General features: G+C 38.5%; 1 protein-coding gene across 3 annotated transcripts in view; it reads left to right on the top strand.

Annotated features, from left to right (window-relative positions):
• LOC117295884 (kinesin-like protein KIN-14G) overlaps positions 1-20820 on the top strand; it is a 30144-nt gene that overhangs the window by 3680 nt on the left and 5644 nt on the right. For 2 of the 3 annotated variants that reach the window (XM_033778668.1, XM_033778670.1), the window contains exons 2-7: positions 1734-2861; positions 4493-4590; positions 6192-6410; positions 7224-7311; positions 13870-13991; positions 16454-16559. In XM_033778668.1, coding sequence (XP_033634559.1) covers positions 1860-2861; positions 4493-4590; positions 6192-6410; positions 7224-7311; positions 13870-13991; positions 16454-16559 — 1635 coding nt within the window. In that variant the 5' untranslated portion in view covers positions 1734-1859. Of the gene's footprint in view, positions 1-1080; positions 1106-1733; positions 2862-4492; positions 4591-6191; positions 6411-7223; positions 7312-13869; positions 13992-16453; positions 16560-20820 lie in introns of those variants that run through there. The other variant, XM_033778669.1, reaches the window with a different exon arrangement.

Raw genomic sequence — 20820 nt, 5'->3', positions numbered from 1 at the left:
ATAGGCTAATGTACGTTCATTTTCAAGCTCAAAATGTCTTCAGTGAAATGAAAAATTACATTTAGCCCATTTTGTCCGTACACATGCAACTTTTCCATTAAAAAGTAACATTTAATTCTATATTATTTGTCCACTGGCAAGGTTAGCTAAAAGGTGCATACATTTTATATGGCTGCTCTGGCACAAAATCAATGGACCCTTCCCATGAAATATGCTAATTAAGTTCCGCATGCATACAGACCCTGTTGGTTGGCAAACGCCATAGAGTTGTGCACTAAGCAGACGCGCAATCGCGTCTGCGTCACGCACCCATTAGCCGTGTACAAAACAGCGCGATGTTCCCTCATTTTGCCAACCAAAACGTTAGTGTGCACGCGCTATGTGCAATTTACATAATCATGGGAAGGGTCCATTAAATTGGCTAGGTTCCCACACCATCGCAGTTAAATTACGTAAAGGGATATTTACACAGTACATACTTTCGTTCAAATGTATGCAAGAATTGTACAGCTGTTGTACTGTGATAGCCTTTCAAAACAATGGCACACATAATACCATTGTCAGTGCCACTACTTGTTGTTGTTGTCCCTGTATTGTGTTGGTCCCTCTAAATGGTCAAGGCTATCCTTTGCTGCATGAACTTCAGTAGGCCTACAGTCTGACAGTGTATAGGGTATTGTTTAATTTGTTATCCTTAAACTGACATCTGAAAGAAATTGAAAACAAACTACATTTGTAAATTCAATTGTCCTGTAGTTCCCAAAACAAACTAGACTCAAAACTGTCCCTTTTTTTTTTTTTTTTTTTAAACATTCCTGTCTTATGACTAATCAAATTCATTGAAACTTAACATTTAACATGTTTAAAGCAATCAGACAACACATGAGTGACAATACAGTTTTACTGATGGCTGCGCTGTCCATTCTTTCTATTTAAAAAAAACAAAAAACAAAACATGATTTAATTTTTTTTTTTTTTTTAAGAATCATTATAAAAGGGGGTATTTGAGGAATCTTCACAGGGCATATTGAGAGTACCTTTCGGATGCCAGCAGACCATTTCCATGATCTATGGATTTCCCCGGCATGCTTTTTTCACCTGATCAGTTAAGTGTTCCCCAAACACCTTGAAACTTATAACTCCAGAATCAAATTTTTTAACTTTATTAAAGTTACCTGTAAACTTAAAAGTAAAAAAAAAAATGCTAAGATTTCATCCTACAGTACCTTCTTTAACTTTAGATACTAATTTCAGACTACATGTACAATGTATGTCAACAATGACTCTCACCCTTGTTAACATTTAAAACTTTTAAAAACAACCTTGACACATCAAAATGGTGTAACACAAACAGTCTGGGTTTTTGAGATTTTTGTTTTCCCCAAAAAATAAGCAGAGAGAAAAATACCAGGATAACCCTACTTCTCTTTAACAAAATGTTCAATTGAGTGTGTGCAAACCATGAAACAATTCAACATCAAGTGAAGAAGAGTCTGGGATGTGTGCACAAAATTTCTAATTGCCCACTTCTATGGAAACCTAAACATTCTGAACAATATGTAATGTATTTTGGAGTGGTGACAAAAATGCTGGCAAGTAAACATGCCCAACACAAGGAAGGTCCTTGAGGGTCGCATGATAATTCAATTCATGGTTTGTAGACTCAATGCTATCAGCAACAACAATAGCAACTTCAATAATACAAGTTTGTTCTCTGTCTCTATCTTTTATAGTCGGGCGACTTGTGTCTTCTGTCAGGCCAGTTTACATGTAGCTGTGACAAACAATTGGAGACAGCATTGAAATCTCTGTATTATGCACTTACGGGTCTTCAATTCAAACTCGGGCAATAAGGCACCATGGTGAACGGCTTGTTAGACTGCCTTAAAGAGGCTAATCTTGCTCAGTACACAAAGAACTTTCTGCAACAGGGTGTAACTAGTCTGGACGTCCTCAGCAGCTTGACAATTCAGGAGTATTCGCAGTTCGGGATCACGGACCTCGCTGACAAGAAGCGTCTCTTCCGCTTGATCCACATCGTTAAGAGTGTACAATCTCACAAAGGTAAAAATGACGAGCCTGAAGGACAAGGGGGAAGGGTTAGCCGTAGAAAAGGAAATCGATCTCTGGAGGATTTTTCTGTCAAAGGCAATCAGGGAACTTCATCCTCAAGCCAGCGAAACACACAACCATCTTCGCTGAACAATTCATGGAATATTTCAGAGAGATCTCCGACGACTAACATGAACAAGTCCCAGCCAGAGGGCCTAAGCTCCCAGAAAAATAGCTCCAACAAAAAAAGAAGTGAGGACAGTCTTCTTTCCGTAGCCAGGAAAGAGCTGAAGAAAGGCACCTTGTCGCCAGGTACTCTACGCAAGCTGGAAACCCAAGGGGGAATTCTCTTTGTGAAATCCACTACCTCTACCTCACCAAAGCTCAGCCGACGGAAGCCCAGCACCAAGAAGAAATCACCACTGCGAGAATCCCTTTCCGATTCAGAAGTTGTCGACTCGGATTTTACAGACGCCAGTAGTATGCCGATCAACTCAACGAACTTTGGAGCACCGCAAATCCTGAAGAGAAGTTTCATTGAGGTGATCGACCACTTAGATGGCTCGGTCTACAACTACGGCATCCCTGACCAAGATCAGATATCCAGCACACGGCATCAGGATTACCAGGGAATACAGGGTACCAGCAGTGATGCTGGGGAAAGAATCAAGGTGTGCGTCAGAAAGAGACCTTTAAACAAGAAGGAAGAACGAGAGAACGAGGTGGATGTTGTTCAGACGGAAGGACGAAGGACGGTTGTCATGAACGAAGCGAAAGTGGCGGTAGACCTCACCAAATTTATGCAAGTGGTAAATATTGATAGCTTTATATTTAAAAATTAATGATACTTTATTTTCATTCAAAAAGTTTCCCAATGGCTTTAAGATATTGTAAGGAAGTGTAGTTTTCGAAATGAAAAAGCTTTTGCATACTCTCTCAGCGTTGAAAAATCAGGCCTGCGTTACTACTGTTCTTCGGTAGGTGAACATGTTGAAACATTTACCTGCAGTTAAGGCAAAGTTGCTGGTTTTACATGTAATTCTGCACATCTCTTCAAGGACTGAACAAATGTACAAGGCTGATAAGCTTAACACAATCCCATTGAAACTGTACAGTGAACACAGCCCTTAAACCCCCTTCAGTATTCACTGATGCATTGAATTCAGTGCCCACCCACTGCTGGTAATCCTCATGATAAACTGTGGGTTCATTAATCCCATGAACAGTTAGACCATAGAGCAAGGTGATTAGACCATTAGAGACAGAACCCTGGTACACAGTGAAGACATCTTGTCTGGTAGTGGAAACCTGTGGTGCAAATAACAGGTTGTTTGGCAGATAGGTAATCACCCACTCACCCACTTGCCTAACTGGCTTGACTGACAGCTCAATCGGGTCATGATACCCAATTAATTTGCCATAGAGGTAGACCATGGGTAGACTAAATACAGCACAGCCAAGTGCTAACTACATGTACACACTTTAACATAGTGGCTACATTTGTGCTGATTGTGTTTCGCATCTTTCGTATTTTTGTAACCACAATTTCAACAACTTTAATATGTGATTGCACTAAATTGTGGGTTGATTGTGGCAAATTACTCACATTTGTCAAAATGATGGGGGAAGTTTCTTCCTTCAGGAGGAAGTTCTTTCCTCCATGGTCAAACACCTTCTGTTTTAGGAATGCTAGATCTGAACTGGAAGTTCTTTTTTAATACATCATCATCCCTCCAAACAACAGTTGGGCTTTATTTAGAGGTGTGAAGTTTGCATGCACATAAGCTAGAACCGAACCATAGAGAAAGGACCATTTAGAAATAAGTATAGGAAACTGTGTGTTCTGTGAGGTTGTGGGCATACCATTGTGGATTTTTCTGCAAACTGTTTTTGAAAGAATTAGATTTGTGAGGAGTACAGACAAAAAGAATATTTGTCATGATTTCAATGCAGATTTCAGAGACATTTTAGAAGGTTTGCAGACTCTGGACTGATACTTTACAAACTTTACTTTAATAATAGAGAGGCAACTACCTATTTCTGGTCATTGCCTTGCTACCCCATTAAGAGTTCCAATACCAGGCCTGAAACTTTACGGAGGCAACGAAGGCGATTGCCTCAGTGGCCCCGGGTTTTTGCCTTGGTGTCCTCCGTGGCCCCCTGGTTAATGCCTTGGTGCCCTTGAAATCCTTCAGTAGAAATTTACCATTTCCTCATTATAGGGTGCCCTTTACTAAGGAGAAAATGCCTTGGTGCCCTTGCCCTTTCAAAAACCAAGCATACAGGTCTGCGATACATCCCTCATTCAGCAGAGGTGCCCTTTGCCAAGACGGAACTTCAATGTCCTTCCTTACATGTTACAAGCACAAAGTAAATGCCTCTCATGGCAGTACCGGTAATTGAACTACTTCAGATGATTCTGTTCGTATTTTTTTTCCAGCACAAGTATCACTTTGATGAAGTGTTCAGTGAGTCCTGCAAGAACGAGGAGGTGTATGCTAGGACTGCGAAGCCACTCATTTCAACCATGTTCAACCGGTAAGGAGTGTTATTGTCAAAACTCTAGTTGTGAAGTCAGTGAATGAGGGTTCTGCCCACTGGGGTTGATGCCGGAAAACCCGCCGAGCACTCAGGATTCTCCGACCACCATTGGCAAAAAAAATTATGTTTCTTGCCACCACACAGTTTTGTTATTAAGGCTGCAATTTCCTTTCAAATTTTTTTTTTTAATGGATTGTTAATAATGTGTATTTTACCAGTAAAAACTGATATCCAAAGCAATAAATGTAATTTTTGAGTAGCCTACATACCTCTTTTGGTTAGAGTCTGTTTTTATGATTTACAGAAAAAAACCTTTCCGTAAGTAAAGAATTCCAGGGCAGAAACCCTGGTGAATATCAATTTATTTGGGAATTCCACATTGTGTTATACATGGGAGACTGTGTCGGTCTTGCACACATTTTACTGTTGGGTCCCGTGAAAGTGAGATTTTGTTGTTTTTTAAAAGCAAGAAAAAAAGAGTGCTGAGGCTGAATCGGAATCAAGGATTCAAGTCTACTTGAAGATAAAATTGATTTTTAGTTATCAAATGTTATGGCCTTGCATATGACCCAACATTTATTCTGTATTAAAATCTGACTTGGTCATGTAAAACTGTAAAATATATGCTAACTTTATTTAGTTATAATTATTGTGTCCGCTGCATTAATATTTTGTTGCAAGTCTTGAATCAACCTACTCACAAATCGTAGGTGGCAGGATTTTCCCTCTGTCATTCAAATTCTTGCTGAAAGCGGGGGAAGGCATCTTTTGATATTTTTACCCATCTTCTTACATTTTCGGGTTGCCAGTTTATCATTTCATAAATCATGAGCTAATTTAGGCCTACGATGTCTTGTTTACAGTGTTATTTACATGATAGGCCCTATACTATCTGAAAAGCTTTCTCCAGCAACCTTAAAGGAATACGTTGCCTTGGATCGGACGAGTTGGTTTATAAAAAGCGTTTGAAACCATCTGTTATAAAAGATGGTTAGAATGATGTTTTAAAAGTAGAATATAATGATCCACACAAGTAAAACTCAAAATTGCACGGTTTTCATTTTACGTCGCTCACTAACACGGTCGGCCATTTATGGGTGTCAAATTTTTGACTCCCATAAATGGCCGACCGTGCTTTACGAGGTAAAATGAAAACCATGCAATTTCGTGGCATATTTGTGTAGATCATCGTATTCTATCTTTCTAACCATACCGATTTTATAACAAACGGTTACGGAACGCTTTTCAAAGACCAACTCGACTGATCCAAGGCAACGTGTTCCTTTAAAGTCATTGCTGTATTTTAAAATCACCATTCATTATGAAATTATTTCCTACAATATTTATTTAAATCATTCAGCTGTGGTGATTTTTGATTCATAGCATTTTTTGTGTGTTTGTTACAACAACTTCTTGTGCGTTTTCATTCTTTCCAAGATGGCGGTCATCATAGAACTGGTGGTGGGAACCTTGTGCGCCATCTTTGTTTCCTTAGTTAATGGATAATAAATTTATTCATTGCCAGAGTAACAAACACCTGTCTCAATCACATTCACTCTTTGACTACTTTTTTGTTAATATCCGTGGAACTGTTGCAGAGGAAAAGCCACCTGTTTTGCGTACGGACAAACGGGCGCCGGGAAAACGTACACGATGCTTGGCAACAGTGTCGTCAAAGGACTGTACCTCCTAGCTGCAGAGGACATCTTTGCAACGTTGAACGCATCCAGGAAGTCTGGAAATGAGCTGGCAGTGTGGGCAAGCTACTTTGAGATTTACTGTGGACAGCTTTTTGATCTGTTGAACGATCGACAGAGGTAAGTTCTGATGGAAAATCAGTGGGTTTTGTTAAATTTAGGGGATTTGAGTCGACTGCCAAATGTAACAAGATGTAGGCCTACTAGAAAGGTATGCTGTAGCCTAGAAACATCTGATGGACGGTTTGGTTCAAAGATGTTGATTGTACACTTTCATATTATTGCATCAACATTTTAAACAGGGATGAGATTGTTCAGACTTTTGGCTGAATTCAGACTTTTTATGTTGGCCTGGTGAAAAAAATCAGACAATATTTGTTTCCACAAATAAAGAAATCCTGCTCATTAGTCTATCTCTCTAGTGCTTTGGATACTGTTTCCAAAAGCTCCTTGGAATCTATAACCCCAGGGTTACCAAACGGTAGAAAAGGCATCATTTCAACGTATACCTTTGAATTTGTATCCAAGTTTCAGACTTTATCTTTGGTAATGACTCTCACCCCTGTTTCTGTGTTTCTGTGTTTCTGTGATTTTGACTTTTTTTGCCAAATCACAGCCCAGGATTTGTATCCTGAAACGACTGGTTTAATCACGGCATGATTGGAGATGAACAATATTATTTTCAGAGTTCTCAGAAATTAATGGTACATTTTTTGCCAATTAAAACATTTTCCTTTTTATTTTAAAAGTAAAGCAGAGGGTCGGAATTGCCACTAGCCCGCCAGCCCGGGACTACATGTACCAGATTTAATGTACAGCTGGGCTACTCATTTTTCCAGTTGAATAGCCAGTTGGGCTAGTGGAAAAGTGGAAAATTCCTTTCCCTCTTGGCAATTAATTGATCATTTTGACCTCTTGATCTTTGTTACCCAGGGTGCACGCCAGAGAGGATTCTCAACATAGAGTTTGTATTGCAGGCATCAGGGAAGTGCAAGTCAGTGGGACTCAGTCTCTAATGCAGGTATGTACAGTGATTTTTATCCACTGGCCTGTGAAATCTTTAAAGCGAATAATTTTTTTTTTTCCCGCTTTTTCATTTATTTTTTTTCCTCCTTACATAAGTTTGTCATGCCTTATAATAGCTAGGCAACAATAATGTACAACTACAATTATGTGAGATAAGCCTAGTAACTGGATTAATGGGGTGCCCCAATTCAACCAGCGTAACTGGGTGCTGTGCGCTCACTTGACGTTACCGTTAATTCTTACATCATGTAGTGTTTCAGCTCTTTTTTTAAGGGTCCACTCACAGGCCTGTATCCACCAGCAAGCTTATTATTCAAATTATATATTTAATTATTTCATTATCATTTGGCAAAAGCTTACATCCAGACCTTCCTTGTGCGCCGATTGTAAAGGGGGCACATTCATGGGGTTGCCACTATCATCTGGGCCAAATTACATGGCTCTGCTTATCGCCAAATTTTGGGGTTAAGATCACCATTCTCAGCTTACTGTGCAAGGGCCAAATTTCTGTGCTAGCTGTGTAAGCGAAGAATGCTTAGTAAGGTGTACGTGTAAATCACTCGCGCACAATCAAAATTGCCGTGCTAACCCGTCAAATTGTTTGCTCACAGTATAAAAGCAGAGCCCTGAAAAAAGGCTTTGAACATGTTGAACAGATTTGTGTTTGTTTGAAACTTTTGAATTAGAACAATTTGTTTAGTGCCTTTTGTTTTGCAAGTTCACTGGAGGATTAATTCTTTTTAAAGAGCACGCTTGTAAAGGCAGGGTCTTAGATTGGTTTGTGTCAACGTAATGCTGATTTAAATAGGCAAACTTATAAAGTAAAAGATACACTACCATACGTAATAGTCACATGCAAACGTTTCAGCTGAAAATACTCTTACGGTAGTTTAAAGGGAAGGTACACGTTTGGTAATTACTCAAAACAAATATTGACTTAGAAACTGACTCGGTTGCGTACATTGGAGAGCTGTTGATGGTATAAAACAATGTGAGAAACGGCTCCCTCTGAAGTAGCGTAGATTTTCAGAAAGAGTTAATTTCTCACTAACATAATAAAAGACTTCTAGCTAGAATGTCTTTTATTCCTATCTGAAAGCACACAAATTCGTCCAACAAGGGTTACTTCTCTCATCATTTTCTCGCAACTTCGATGACCAATTTAGCTCCCATTTTCACAGGCTTGTTATTTTGTGCTTACATACATGTATATGTTGGGATACACCAAGTGAGAAGAATGGTCTTTGACAATTACCAAATGTGTACCTTTCCTTTAACTCAAATGTCGAATTCATCAAGTTTAGCGAGGTGACAGCAGGTACCAACCACATGTGTACTCTGGCTGCAACAATCCTGAAAGTAACACCAACCCTCTGAAATATAAAAAACGAGAAATGATTCAATTAATTTGGGATGATCATTTTTGGGATGATCATTTTTCAAAACCATAATATTTTGAAGGGAATCCTTTCTCAAAATAGTTTATACTGTCAACAGCTGCAGTACTTCTCACCAAATACAATTTTTTTTGGTCATTACTTTGTGCAGTATCTTTACCAATCTGTGACCCTGCCTCCAAATAAAAAGAAATAAACGAGGTATTAATTGTTTGTAGGATAACTGATAATTATCGAAACCTGGGCCAGTGTTTGTACTCATTAAATAAATAATGTATTAATTTTTATTACATGATTTAAATGATGATTCATGCATAGACTTGTATGTTATGCAGCAGATTATTTTCCAGTCATTTAATGATTTACTTTTCGCTTTGTAATTAGTTTGTTACTTATAATAATCATGGCGCAGTGACACAATAAACGGGAAAAGTTATGAAGTCCTCATTAGGTGAGTCTCGAGGGAAGTTTTGAACAAAGCTATTGATGGAGAAAGTTTAACATGATCCGGCAAGTTGTTCCATAATGAAGGGGCAGCAGAAGTAAACGATCTTTCACCCCATGATAAATTAGTATAATTATTATAATTTTTTACCAGTCAATTTCCCTTGATAATACTACTCGATATTAGTATTGTATGCCAGCAAGAAAAAGAAGGATCATATTTTCTTTTGTGCAGGTAATTACTCCAAGTTGGGCTAGGATTATTATCGTTGTAATCGATACTATTATTATTATGTGTATGTACTTCCCTTTCGTCATTGAAAGGCAGTGGACACTATTGGTAATTACTCAAAACAATTATTAGCATAAAACCTTACTTGGTAATGAGTAATGGGGAGAGGTTGATAGTATAAAACATTATGAGAAACGTCTCCCTCTGAAGTAACGTAGTCTCCCTCTGAAGTAACGAGGTCTCAAAATCATGAGCACACACTTTCGTGTGACAAGAGTTTTTTGATTCTTTTATAGTTATATCGCATTTTCATCGACCAATTGAGCTCAAATTTTCACAGGTTTGTTATTTTGTGCGTTTTATGCTGAGATACACCAAGTGAGAAGACTGGTCTTTGACAATTACCAAAGGTGTCCGGTGTCTTTAAGAAGTAACCAAACACTGTGTGAAGCTACTTAGTTAGCAGTCACAATCTCCAGGAGATGACCCTCCTAATGTACAGGTCAACAGCCATACAAATATTTACACTCCTCCCCCTCGCTTAACAACAATTAAAAACCGATGTCCAATCTTCATCACCGAGTGGTCCATAACTGTTTGCCTGGTACCTGGGCATAGTGCCACTACCATGGACCTATGACACCCTCAAGTCATAAACACACTCAATCAAAATGAAATTGATATTGAATGAAGCATGACAAAAATGTTGGATTTAAAGGGAAGGTATCGTTTGGTAATCACTCTTAAAATTATTCTATTCAATAAAACTATGGAAGCCTACAACAGTTTTTGCTTGTATAAAGCATTTTGCGAAACATTTCACTTCAAAGTAATTTGGTTATAAGAATCTAGAAATAAATCATTTTTATCCCATAGTTTAAATCTGAGTTACTGCGCTCAGACTATGTGTATTACTATTGGTAATTACTATCTGTCCAAAGGCCAACACTTCGTATGTATCACAACTGATATAAAAAATAACAAACCTGTGAAAATTTAAGCTCAATCGGTCATCGGGGTCGGGAGAAAATAACGGGGAAAACCCACCCTTGTTTCCGCACGTTTCGCCGTGTCAGGACATGTGTTTAAAATAAATCCGTAATTCTCGACAACGAGAATTGATAGTTGTTTTAATATTTTCTCGAAAATAAAGCATTTCATGGAATAGTATTTCAAGAGAAGTCTTTCACCATTACCTTCTGTAAACCCTGTAAGTTATTTGTAAATCGGTGAACTTTTATTTGTTTTTCTGTGCCGGAAATGTATAATGGCTTTAACTGATCAGCTCTGAGTTGATACCCAGATCCCAATAACTGGTATTTGTCACGTCTTTACTCATATGGTGGGTTACAAAACTCTAACAAAATGACAACATTAGTCCCCATTCTTGTTAACTGTTTTTCTCGTTGTATTTGTTTACTTTGTATTGCCAAGTTAGGTTGTGTATTGTGTTTCAAGTACTTTGCTCTTTGGACCAAGATTCATAACCTACCCTTCATTCGTTCATTATAATATAAAATATCAATTTTACAAAAACTGTATTTTATATCATGTCCCCATCTGGACTTTTTCAGGCAATTTTTTTATCGTTTGTTGCAATTCTGTATTTTGTATGGTCCTTATTTTCAACTATTTTATAACTGACCTTGTAGCTGTTTTTTTTTTTACTGCAAGTGTACTGTAAATCACGTGCAATAGCTTCAGCCCGCAATGCATTTATTTGAATAATAACCCATTATGAATGAATGCATTTAATGAAAATAATGCTACACAGCAGGCATCTTGCCCCTTTAACACGTTTAAAACAAAATTCCCAGCAGGTGGCTTAGATGGGTCAGAGTTTATTATTGTCTGAACATTAATCTTCATAGTTCGGTGTCCCTAAAGGGGTGGACCTAGGACCTTGTGAAGAGATCGTTCTCACATCTAGAACGATTGACTCGTTATTGCAAGCTAGAGGGTGACTGCTCAAGCATTTTAATGGTGACATTACTAGTCACTTGTCATTCAAAGTTACTGTACTTTGGTCTGCGTTGTGTGAATGGCTTCAGAGGTAGTCATTTAGTGAACATTTGATGCCTCCAGGGCATGGAGATTATCATCTGATTGCCAGGGTCACATGGTGGAACTTCTTTTGGAACTTTTTGTTGATATGAATATTTTTGTCAACTGCCTGGAGGTATAGAGGTAAATGGGGGACTGTTATGTTTACACGTTCTCTATGGTTACTTGTACTGTACTTGCATTGAACTATGGTTAGAAAATCACTCAATGGAAACTTGCTCAGACATTTTAATTGCTGCTCATCTCAAGCCTGCCACCTTGGAGACAAGAGTGTGACCTGTAAGTTTAAATAATTTATATGTCCATTACTATAGACACAAAACATGTGTAAAAGACTTGTCATGGTTTGTAGGTCAGTAGTTGAGAGGCACAGTGAGTACACAAAAGAACATTTCTTTTTGGGGAAAACACTATTTTGAAATGTTACACTATGTAGTTTTTGATTGTCTTTAGCTGTATGTAGTTTTCAAATGTGTTGCTAGTTTGCTGTTTGTTTTTCCAATTTTAAAAGTATTAGTTAGGCCTCAAAAATTAATCTTGAAAATTGACTCTGTCTTTTGAAATGACATACACGGTAGGCCTATCACACCTTTATAATTGTGTTGTATTTACTACAATAATACGGTATTGAAACGGACCAACAGTTTAAAGGCAGTGGACACTATTGGTAATTACTCAAAATAATTGTAATAATCGATAAAAACTTACTTGGTAACAAGCAATGGAGAGCTGTTGATGGTACATTTATAAACCATTGTCAGAAACGGCTTCCTCTGAAGTAACGTAGTTTTCGGGAAAGAAGTAATTTTCCACGAATTTGAATTTGATACCTCAGAATTACAGTAGATTTTGAGGTCCTGATGAAATCAAGCATCTAAAAGCACACAACTTCGAGTGACAAGGGTGTTTTTTCTTCCATCTCGCAACTTCATTGACCAATTGAGTTCAAATTTACACAGGTTTGTTATTTTGTGCATATTTTGAGATACACCAAGTGAGAAATTTGCGGTCTTTGACAATTACCAAAGGTGTCCAGTGTCTTTAAAATACTGAACATATCCATTGCCTTAGAGCTCTAAGGGTCTTTAATAAAATATTGAACATATCCATTGCCTTAGAGCTCTAAGGGCAATGGATATGTTCAGTATTTTAAAGACACTGGACAGGCCATTGTACACATTTGGTAATTTTGTCAAAGACCAGTTTTCTCACTTGGTGTATCTGTATCCCCATGCATAAAATAACAAATCAGTTAAAATTTTGACTCAATTGGTCATCAGAGTTTCGAGGGATCAATAATGCAATAATTACATCCTGTTGCACAAATTTGTGTGTTTTTATGTCCTGAAGTCTTTGATTATTTGAGTGAGAAATTACCTCTTTTACACTATTTCAGAGAGGGACCGTTTCCCACAATTGATTTAACATCAAAGCTCTCCATTGCTTACCAACCAAGTACAAGTTGGTATGCTGACAATTTATTTTTTGAGTAATTACCAATAGTGTCCATGAGTACCTTTAATGAGTGCAGTTGTACATTCATGACATTTGTAGTACACCTGTACACATGTTTAACCATCGTTTAACATAGAACTGTCAAGTTATGGACTAGGAAGGTCACATGCTGTCAACAGTTTGACATCAACTGTGGCAACACAATGTTCTGTTTGGACTTTTGCTGGGATGAATATTCAGCAGATGTGCCTCAGGGTGATCAGTTAACATCTGATGGCCTCTGATCACTGTACTGGTATGTGCACTATGTTGGAACAAGAGTCCATGGTTGGACAGTAGGATGCAAGTAGTGCAAATGTATGTACCAGTATAAATATCCAAGCGAGGTTCCTTGGGCTTTACATTCTTCTACCTGGCCTCATCCAGGGGTTCGGGAATTTTGCATTCTTTATGCTCTTCATTGTGTGCATTGCCAGTGCTCCGTTTTGAATCCAGTCCTCATTAGTAAGTTCATCCAAGTCAGTAACATTGAAGCTCTGCAAGGTATGGGCAAACGGAAGTAATTATCAATAGAAAATTGCTGGGACACCATGATCCCTTTTGGGAGAATTTGTATGTATGTGTTTGGAAAAGTAGAGTACGACTTTTTCTTTGAATACATGAAGGTCTACATTGAGCATTGAGCTGAGAAAATATATTGGTTTATGCAAAGTGTTTCTATATAGCCTGACATTTCAACCCTAGTACGTAGAGTTTTTCTTGAAAGCTAACATGAGAGAAAGACTCTTCTAGACTTGAAATATCAGGCCATCTAACTCTAACTATTTATTTGCATTCTTCATGGGCTACGTTTTGTACATTATCCAATATTTAATTTAACCTAATGGTGTGTAGCATACATTGTAGCTACGTAAAATAAAGGTGTTAAATTGTACTTTTGTATGTATTCCTTGTAATGTAGGTTGTAGAACAGGGTAACAAACTAAGAAGCAAAGGTGTATCAGGAGTCAATGCAGACTCTTCAAGGTCACATGCCATATTACAACTCCAGCTTCAGGATGGAGGAAGGCGCAAATTAGGAAGGTAGGTACAATACAATTGCAGGAAATGCCCCTATTTGAAAAGAGGAAACTAAATTTATGTTGAATTTTTCAGCCAAAAATCAAACCAATCATCCTTAAAACCAATAGAACGCCATTCATGTCTATTTTGATCAGTGATTAAAGGCAGTGGAAACTATTGGTAATTATTCAAAATATTTGTTAGCATAAAACCTTTCTTGGTAACGAGTAATGGGGAGAGGTTTGTAGTATAAAGCATTGTGAGAAACGGCACCCTCTGAAGTAACGTAGTTTGAGAAAGAAGTAGTTTTCCACGAATTTGATTTCAAGACCTCAAGTTTGTAATTTGAGGTCTTGAAATCAAGCATCTTAAAGCACACAACTTCGTGTGACAAGGGTGATTTTCTTCCATTGTTATCTCGTAACTTCGACAACCGATTGAGCTCACATTTTCACAGGTTTGTTATTTTATGCATATGTTTGGGTACACCAAGTGAGAAGACTGGTTTTTGACAATTACCCATAGTGTCCAATGTCTTTAAAGGTATTATACATGAATGCAGAGGTGGCAGTGTAGTCGCAAACAGTGTTCACGTTTTGTGTAATCCGCTGTATTCAACAAACCAGTTAATCTGTCGGGTGAAAATAGTGAGAAATCATATCCAATTTTAACATTATAAAAAAAGATTTCCTTTAATAATTTTGGTTATAACAAATGAAATCAGCTGTTAGGTTTCCACACTGTTCTTGAATATGACTACTATTGACTAAAATTCTGTATGAACGACGTTATAATATAATCATTCATAAGCTTTTGAGACATATTTAACAAAACAAATTCTGCTGCAACATTGCAATTTTTAAGATTTCAGATACAGTTTCCCTCAAATATGACTTCATTTCAGAGGGAAATATTCACAATCAGTAAGCTCTAAACTGATGAAGACAATTGGTGTATCTCAACATATGCATAAAATAACTAACATGTGAAAATTTGAGCTATCGAAGTTGCGAGATAATAATGAAAGAAAAAAACACCCTTGTCACACGAAGTTGTGTGCGTTTGGATGGTTGATTTCGAGACCTCAAGTTCTAAACTTGAGGTCTCGAAATCAAATTCGTGGAAAATTACTTATTTCTCGAAAACTATGGCACTTCAGACGGAGCCGTTTCTCACATTGTTTTATACCATCAACCTCTCCCCATTACTCGTCACCAAGACAGATTTTATGCTAATAATTATTTTGAGTAATTACCAATAGTGTCCACTGCCTTTAAATCATCCCTGTATTGTATACCAAAACTAAAGCTGATGTGCAAGTAACACACATTATGCGTTTTAATCATTGGTTGAGTGTTTTGGTTTCAATTGGGCGGGCTATCTCCATAATCAATCAATGATAACATCCTGTTGTTAGTAGGAGTAGCAGGTGTTTCTCATCCCATTATGACCATTGTGATATTGCCATTTATATTCATAGACACACATTATTCTAATCTGCAATGCATACCACCTGACCTAAGGTAAAAAATGTACACACTTGTGTTTTCCTGTGCACAAACTAAATTGTAGAAAGATCAATATTGGAGCAAATTATTTCCTCACTTTGGATTAAGATTAGTAAAAACACAAATTACAAAACCTTTTTTTGTAATCATGCTCGGCAGCTTCATATTGCAAACATATCAAGAAAAAAGAGTTCAAATTGTATCCAAAGCAAGTAAATTTTAAGTACATTTTTGGTTTAAGTGTATTTTTATGAATCACACAGTGTAGCTGATTCAAAGTGTTGGTAGCTTTATTTTAATCATTAACAACCACTGTTTTTTTAGCATTTAAACCTGGTACAGTATGTACATGTATTTAATAAGTTTTTTAATGCAAAAACAGATCAAATAGTCCATTGAAAATTGTGCTCTTAAGTTTGTTCATAATAATTATAATTTTGCCTGTAATTGGAGCTGAGTAAAATTATTATGCAAGCCCCAGATTCTTATTCCTTGACCATTCATGCTGCCCTGCACAGCGGACATTTTTTTGCTGTCTTGCTCTGTTTTATTTCTAAGGAGTCTGAACTTCACCATTTTGTTAGGTGCCGTTCACATCACTTGTATGGACATTTTCACAAGCGTACAAACCATACACTTTTTCAATACTCTCCCTCTCTCACCTCTAAAAGTATTAAAAGATTTTTCCTTTTTTTCACACAATCCAGCAGGCATTTCCCCCTTCCTTCCTAGCACAGTTTGAATGCTTGTGAAAATCTTGATAATTGTTACAGTCCCTTTTATCTTCTCCAATACGCCTCTCTTAATAAATGCATGACGTCATAATTCATACCCAAAATGAGGCTATGGGCGCACGTCCCCGATCACTAGCAGTGGCTGCGCTCATCGCCTCGCTTTGAGTTAGCATTGTGACATACCTCATGCATAAATATTAAGAGATATTGAATAATGCATTTTATGACTTTTGACCCTTAGGTTCTCCTTCATTGACCTCGCCGGTAGTGAGAGGGCTTGCGACACTGTCGACCCAGACAAGGTGACAAGATACGAGGGTGCTGAAATCAACACGAGCCTGCTTGCGGTAAGATTGTGTCTTATATAAAAATGAAAATAGTGGCCTCTTATAATAGCGCTCTTAACCATCATTCATAAATACCTCGTCTGGACAGTTTCGCTATTCCTATTGGGGGTGTTTAAACGACTGATAATGACCAGCTGGAGCTCTGTTTATAACCGGTTAGTCTTGGTGCCAGAGAATGAAGAACCGGTGTAATATGTTCATAACGCTTTACTCTCATGACCATGCGTGCCGCAGGGAGCGATGTGACTAGCTGGCAAGTACTGAACTAGCTAGAAGGACCACCAGCATGTATAGTAGAGAAGTTTTGACTGGTCCTCGGATGTTTAAATTGGCATTTGGCCAGCAGCTAGATTACTGTTTAGGGAAACCCTGTTGTAATACTAAAAGGAAGTGTCGTGGCCGAGCGGTTAAGATTACCGAATTCAAAACTCTGGTGTTTCTGATCAGCAGAGTGTGAGTTCGAATCCCCAGCTGTGACACTTGTGTCCTTAAGCAAGACACTTGACCATTGCTAATTCGTCCTTTGGATGGGACGTAAAGCCGTTGGTCCCATGTGTTGTGTAACGCATGTAAAAGAACCCAGTGCACATATCGGAAAGAGAAAGGGTTCGCCCTGGTGTTCCTGGCTGTGGCTACTTATAATGCGCCGTAGCACCTTGTAAACCCTTATAAGGTGCTCTTTCTGAAAGTTTGTATATACTCAGCGCCTTGAGTACCTTGTGTGGTAGATACATGTACGTGCGCTACTAGGGCCTATAAGACAGACTTTGAAATAATATTATTATAGTATTATAGATAATGTGTACTCTACACATGTGGAAAGCCTTGAACAGTTACAAATTTACATGTAACTGTAAAGTATTTACTGCATGCTTCCTCAAGCATAGTGTAATGGCTTTGATTGGCTGTTTAACCAATCAACCATTTAGTTTTTGACAATGACATAACCTTGGATGCATTCAGTACGTACAGGAAATAGGGCCTACCTCACTGAATTGTCTATTTTGAGAACACTGTTTAGTATGGGAAATACCGCGACACTTTCAGTGATATCACCGGTCATGTATATAGACTTGTTTTACTCACTCTTTGAAACCATGGAGTGAACGAGAGAGGTATAAAAATACTTACCTGCTTACTGCAGCTAGCTATGTATACATGTACAGGTAAATATACCAAGAAATCAACTGTAAGTAACTATTTTTTATTTACTTTTTGGTTGAACAAAGAATTTAATAATGGACCTCAGAGCATAATAAACCTCAATATTTTCTAGGGTACCATTGTGGGTCTCATGTCCCGTGGCGATGCGGATGCCTCGCTCCGCACTTGCTTTGTGCCTCGGAGCATAAAAAACCTAAACATTTTCTAGGGTACCATTGTGGGTCTCATGTCCTGTGGTGTTCTGGCTGCCTCGCTCCGCACTTGCGTTGTGCCTTCGAAAATTTTCCTTCGTTTTCTTCAACGGGCAGTTACATGCCTGATTAGAGTGGGACTTGAACGTGCGACCTTCTGATCAACTTGCTGGCACTCCACTAACTGAGCTATCTCAGAGCTTTACATGTTTGCGGAGTCCTTATTTTGTCAATATCTTTGTTTGGGGTTGCCAGTCATTAAAACCATACAACCGTTAGCTGCTGTGTAGCCAGGGATCAATCCTAGTTTAGGGTTAAAACCTGGGAAGCAGTGCTCAGCAGGGCTAGAGGGGATGCAACTTTTTATTTCACATTTCAAGTAATAAACCTCGAGCAAACTGACTGGGTACCTTTTAAAAAATATTTTTGGACTTGAACAAAAGAAAAACTACAACAGGATGAAACTATAACCACCAGATAGTGTACTGCTGCTCTACCAATAGACCAACGATCCAGTAGGCTCCGCCCACAACACACGTGTGAGCAAGAACACGTGGGGCTCTCCAATGCCTTTCTGCACAACTCTGCCGCGCACCAAGATACACGCCTGCATGTCAGACCTTATTTGTTGGACCTTCGTTGCGTTGTGATTGGTCAATACGCAATGGGGCGGAGCTTAATGGATCGATCTATTGAGATACATGTACAAGTATCTAGCTATGTCATGTTGGAGGTGTCCCCATTTTATCAATAACTTGTTCTCTAGTGACAAAAAGTTGATAACTATTTCCAGATTGCATTCAATAATTGTTCCCAGTGCTCTGAGCATGCCCATATTTCCAAACTTTAGGGCTGCCACCTACAATGTACATCATTTAATGTAGCCATTGCCTCAAGTTTCCCGTTGCCACTTTAAGTTTCTGGTCAGCACTACATGCAAGTAACATTGTCATTCATTTTAAACAAGTGTTGTTGAATATTGCATTTAATTGCCATTTTTATTCAGACAAATTTTAGCGGTTTGCTCTAAATCCACCAAGGGCGCAAGCAGATCAACAAGATATCCATAGTGTTTAGAAATATGGCATGGGGCCATATCATTGCTGTCTTGCAATGTGTGGGAAACCAATGCTGGGCGGTGTAGTGTATTTTGCTCAGAGTGCTGAGAAAAAGTATTTAGTTCCTGGCAGACCCGCCCCGTTTCGCCCATCCACAACACTGATCATCATTACATTTGACACATCATCTTCATATTGTGAAATTATGGATAGTATGCAAACTTCTGTAGCACTCCCAAACTATAGGTAGGAAACGACCCAAAGACCTGGCTCCTTATTTAGAGGCAGTGTGAATGGATTGACTATAAATCACCCACTCCTAAAAATAAACACATAGGCCTACTGTATGTTTAGTTAGTTTTGGTTTGACTGTTGAGTGAGTGGATTCTAACCAGGAGACACTGATTACTGTTTAACCACACTTTGGGGTTGGTTTGTGATGGAATCATATCCGCTGCTACTCATAATCCTGCTTAAAGGATTCGTGCAACAGGGGTGTTAGTAACCATCAGGGCCCTATTTCATAGAACTGCAAAGTATGGAAGTAGAATTTTACCTCCATGCTAAAAGGCACTGGACACCTTTTGGGAATTCTCAAACACAAGTGTTTTCACTTGGTGTATCTCAACATGTATACATGTACATGTATGCATAAAATAATAAAATCTGTGAAAATGTTGACCCAATTGGTTATCAAAGTTCTAAAGTGAAAGAAAAACACTTAAACTACTGGCCTCAGGCCTGTGTGGTCCTGTGTAAAATCCTACAAATTGCACATGCTATCCATAGATTTCATATGGAGGTACATGTACATTGTTGTAGGGCCAGTGCACGCAGGAGGCCCCTAACTTGGGAGAGTTCATAACTGCAAGTACAGTAAAAGGGGCTAGGCCTGTTTTGATCATGACGACATGTAGCCCCCTTTAATAGTTGGACTGGTGACAGGAAACACTTTGGGAAGTCATCTACACCACACACATGAATGAGCATTTAAGGGTGTCCGTCTCTATCTCAACAATTTACTTTGCCCTGCATTAACCACCGTTCAATCAGTCTGCAAAGAAGGATCATCTCATGTGGAGCTGTTACTCAACCAAAAAAAGGAAACTGGTCGTTTGGGACGCCAGTACCCATTTTTTGTTTACGTTTTTTTTTTCCGCGTTGACTTTCACATTGCTGTTATTTGAATTAAGGTAGGGGTTATTATAGAATGTTTATTGTGTCCATAATGCTAACGTATGGGTAATGTTATGACAAATGATACAGTAAAATGAAATGTGAGAGTTTCAGCTGAATGCAGTCTCAACTTGCTGAGAATGAAGTTAACAGCTGTTTTGGTCTGCCAGACTGCATCATTGTGCCTTAGTACGAGACCGATTCTACTTTAAGTGAATATGCACATGAGTGTTTTGAACATTTCTTTTGGCCAATGCGCTGGAATTGTACTTATCCAACATGTCCAAACCATGGGAGACTTTTGCAACAGTTCTCGGCAGTAGTGCGCATGGTCAGACCTACAGTTGTACGTGTGCATACTGAGGATGCCCGCGCACGCTCAAAGCTGCAAAAAAGGGCCGTGTCTACTGCACTGCTGCCAACACCTCAGATGTCTCCTATTAGATTGTTCCTACTGTTTCTACACTTGAGACTCTTGTTTAGGATAAAGGATCCACTTGTCTTTGTTATTGTCATGGCCGAGCGGTTTGTAGTGTATCAGACTTGAGCTCTGATGGCCGAGTCATCGGAGTGTGGGTTTGCATCCCGGTCAAGACACTTGAGTCCTTGAGCAAGACACTTAACTATAATTGCTTCTCTCCACCCAGGGGACTAATTTTGTTGTGTCTGTTT

Source organism: Asterias rubens, chromosome 10 (assembly GCF_902459465.1).
Source record: "Asterias rubens chromosome 10, eAstRub1.3, whole genome shotgun sequence".
Classification (NCBI taxonomy): Eukaryota; Metazoa; Echinodermata; class Asteroidea; order Forcipulatida; family Asteriidae; genus Asterias; species Asterias rubens.
The sequence above is the reverse complement of the archived record's forward strand: the minus strand, read 5'-3'. Positions and strand labels throughout refer to the sequence as shown.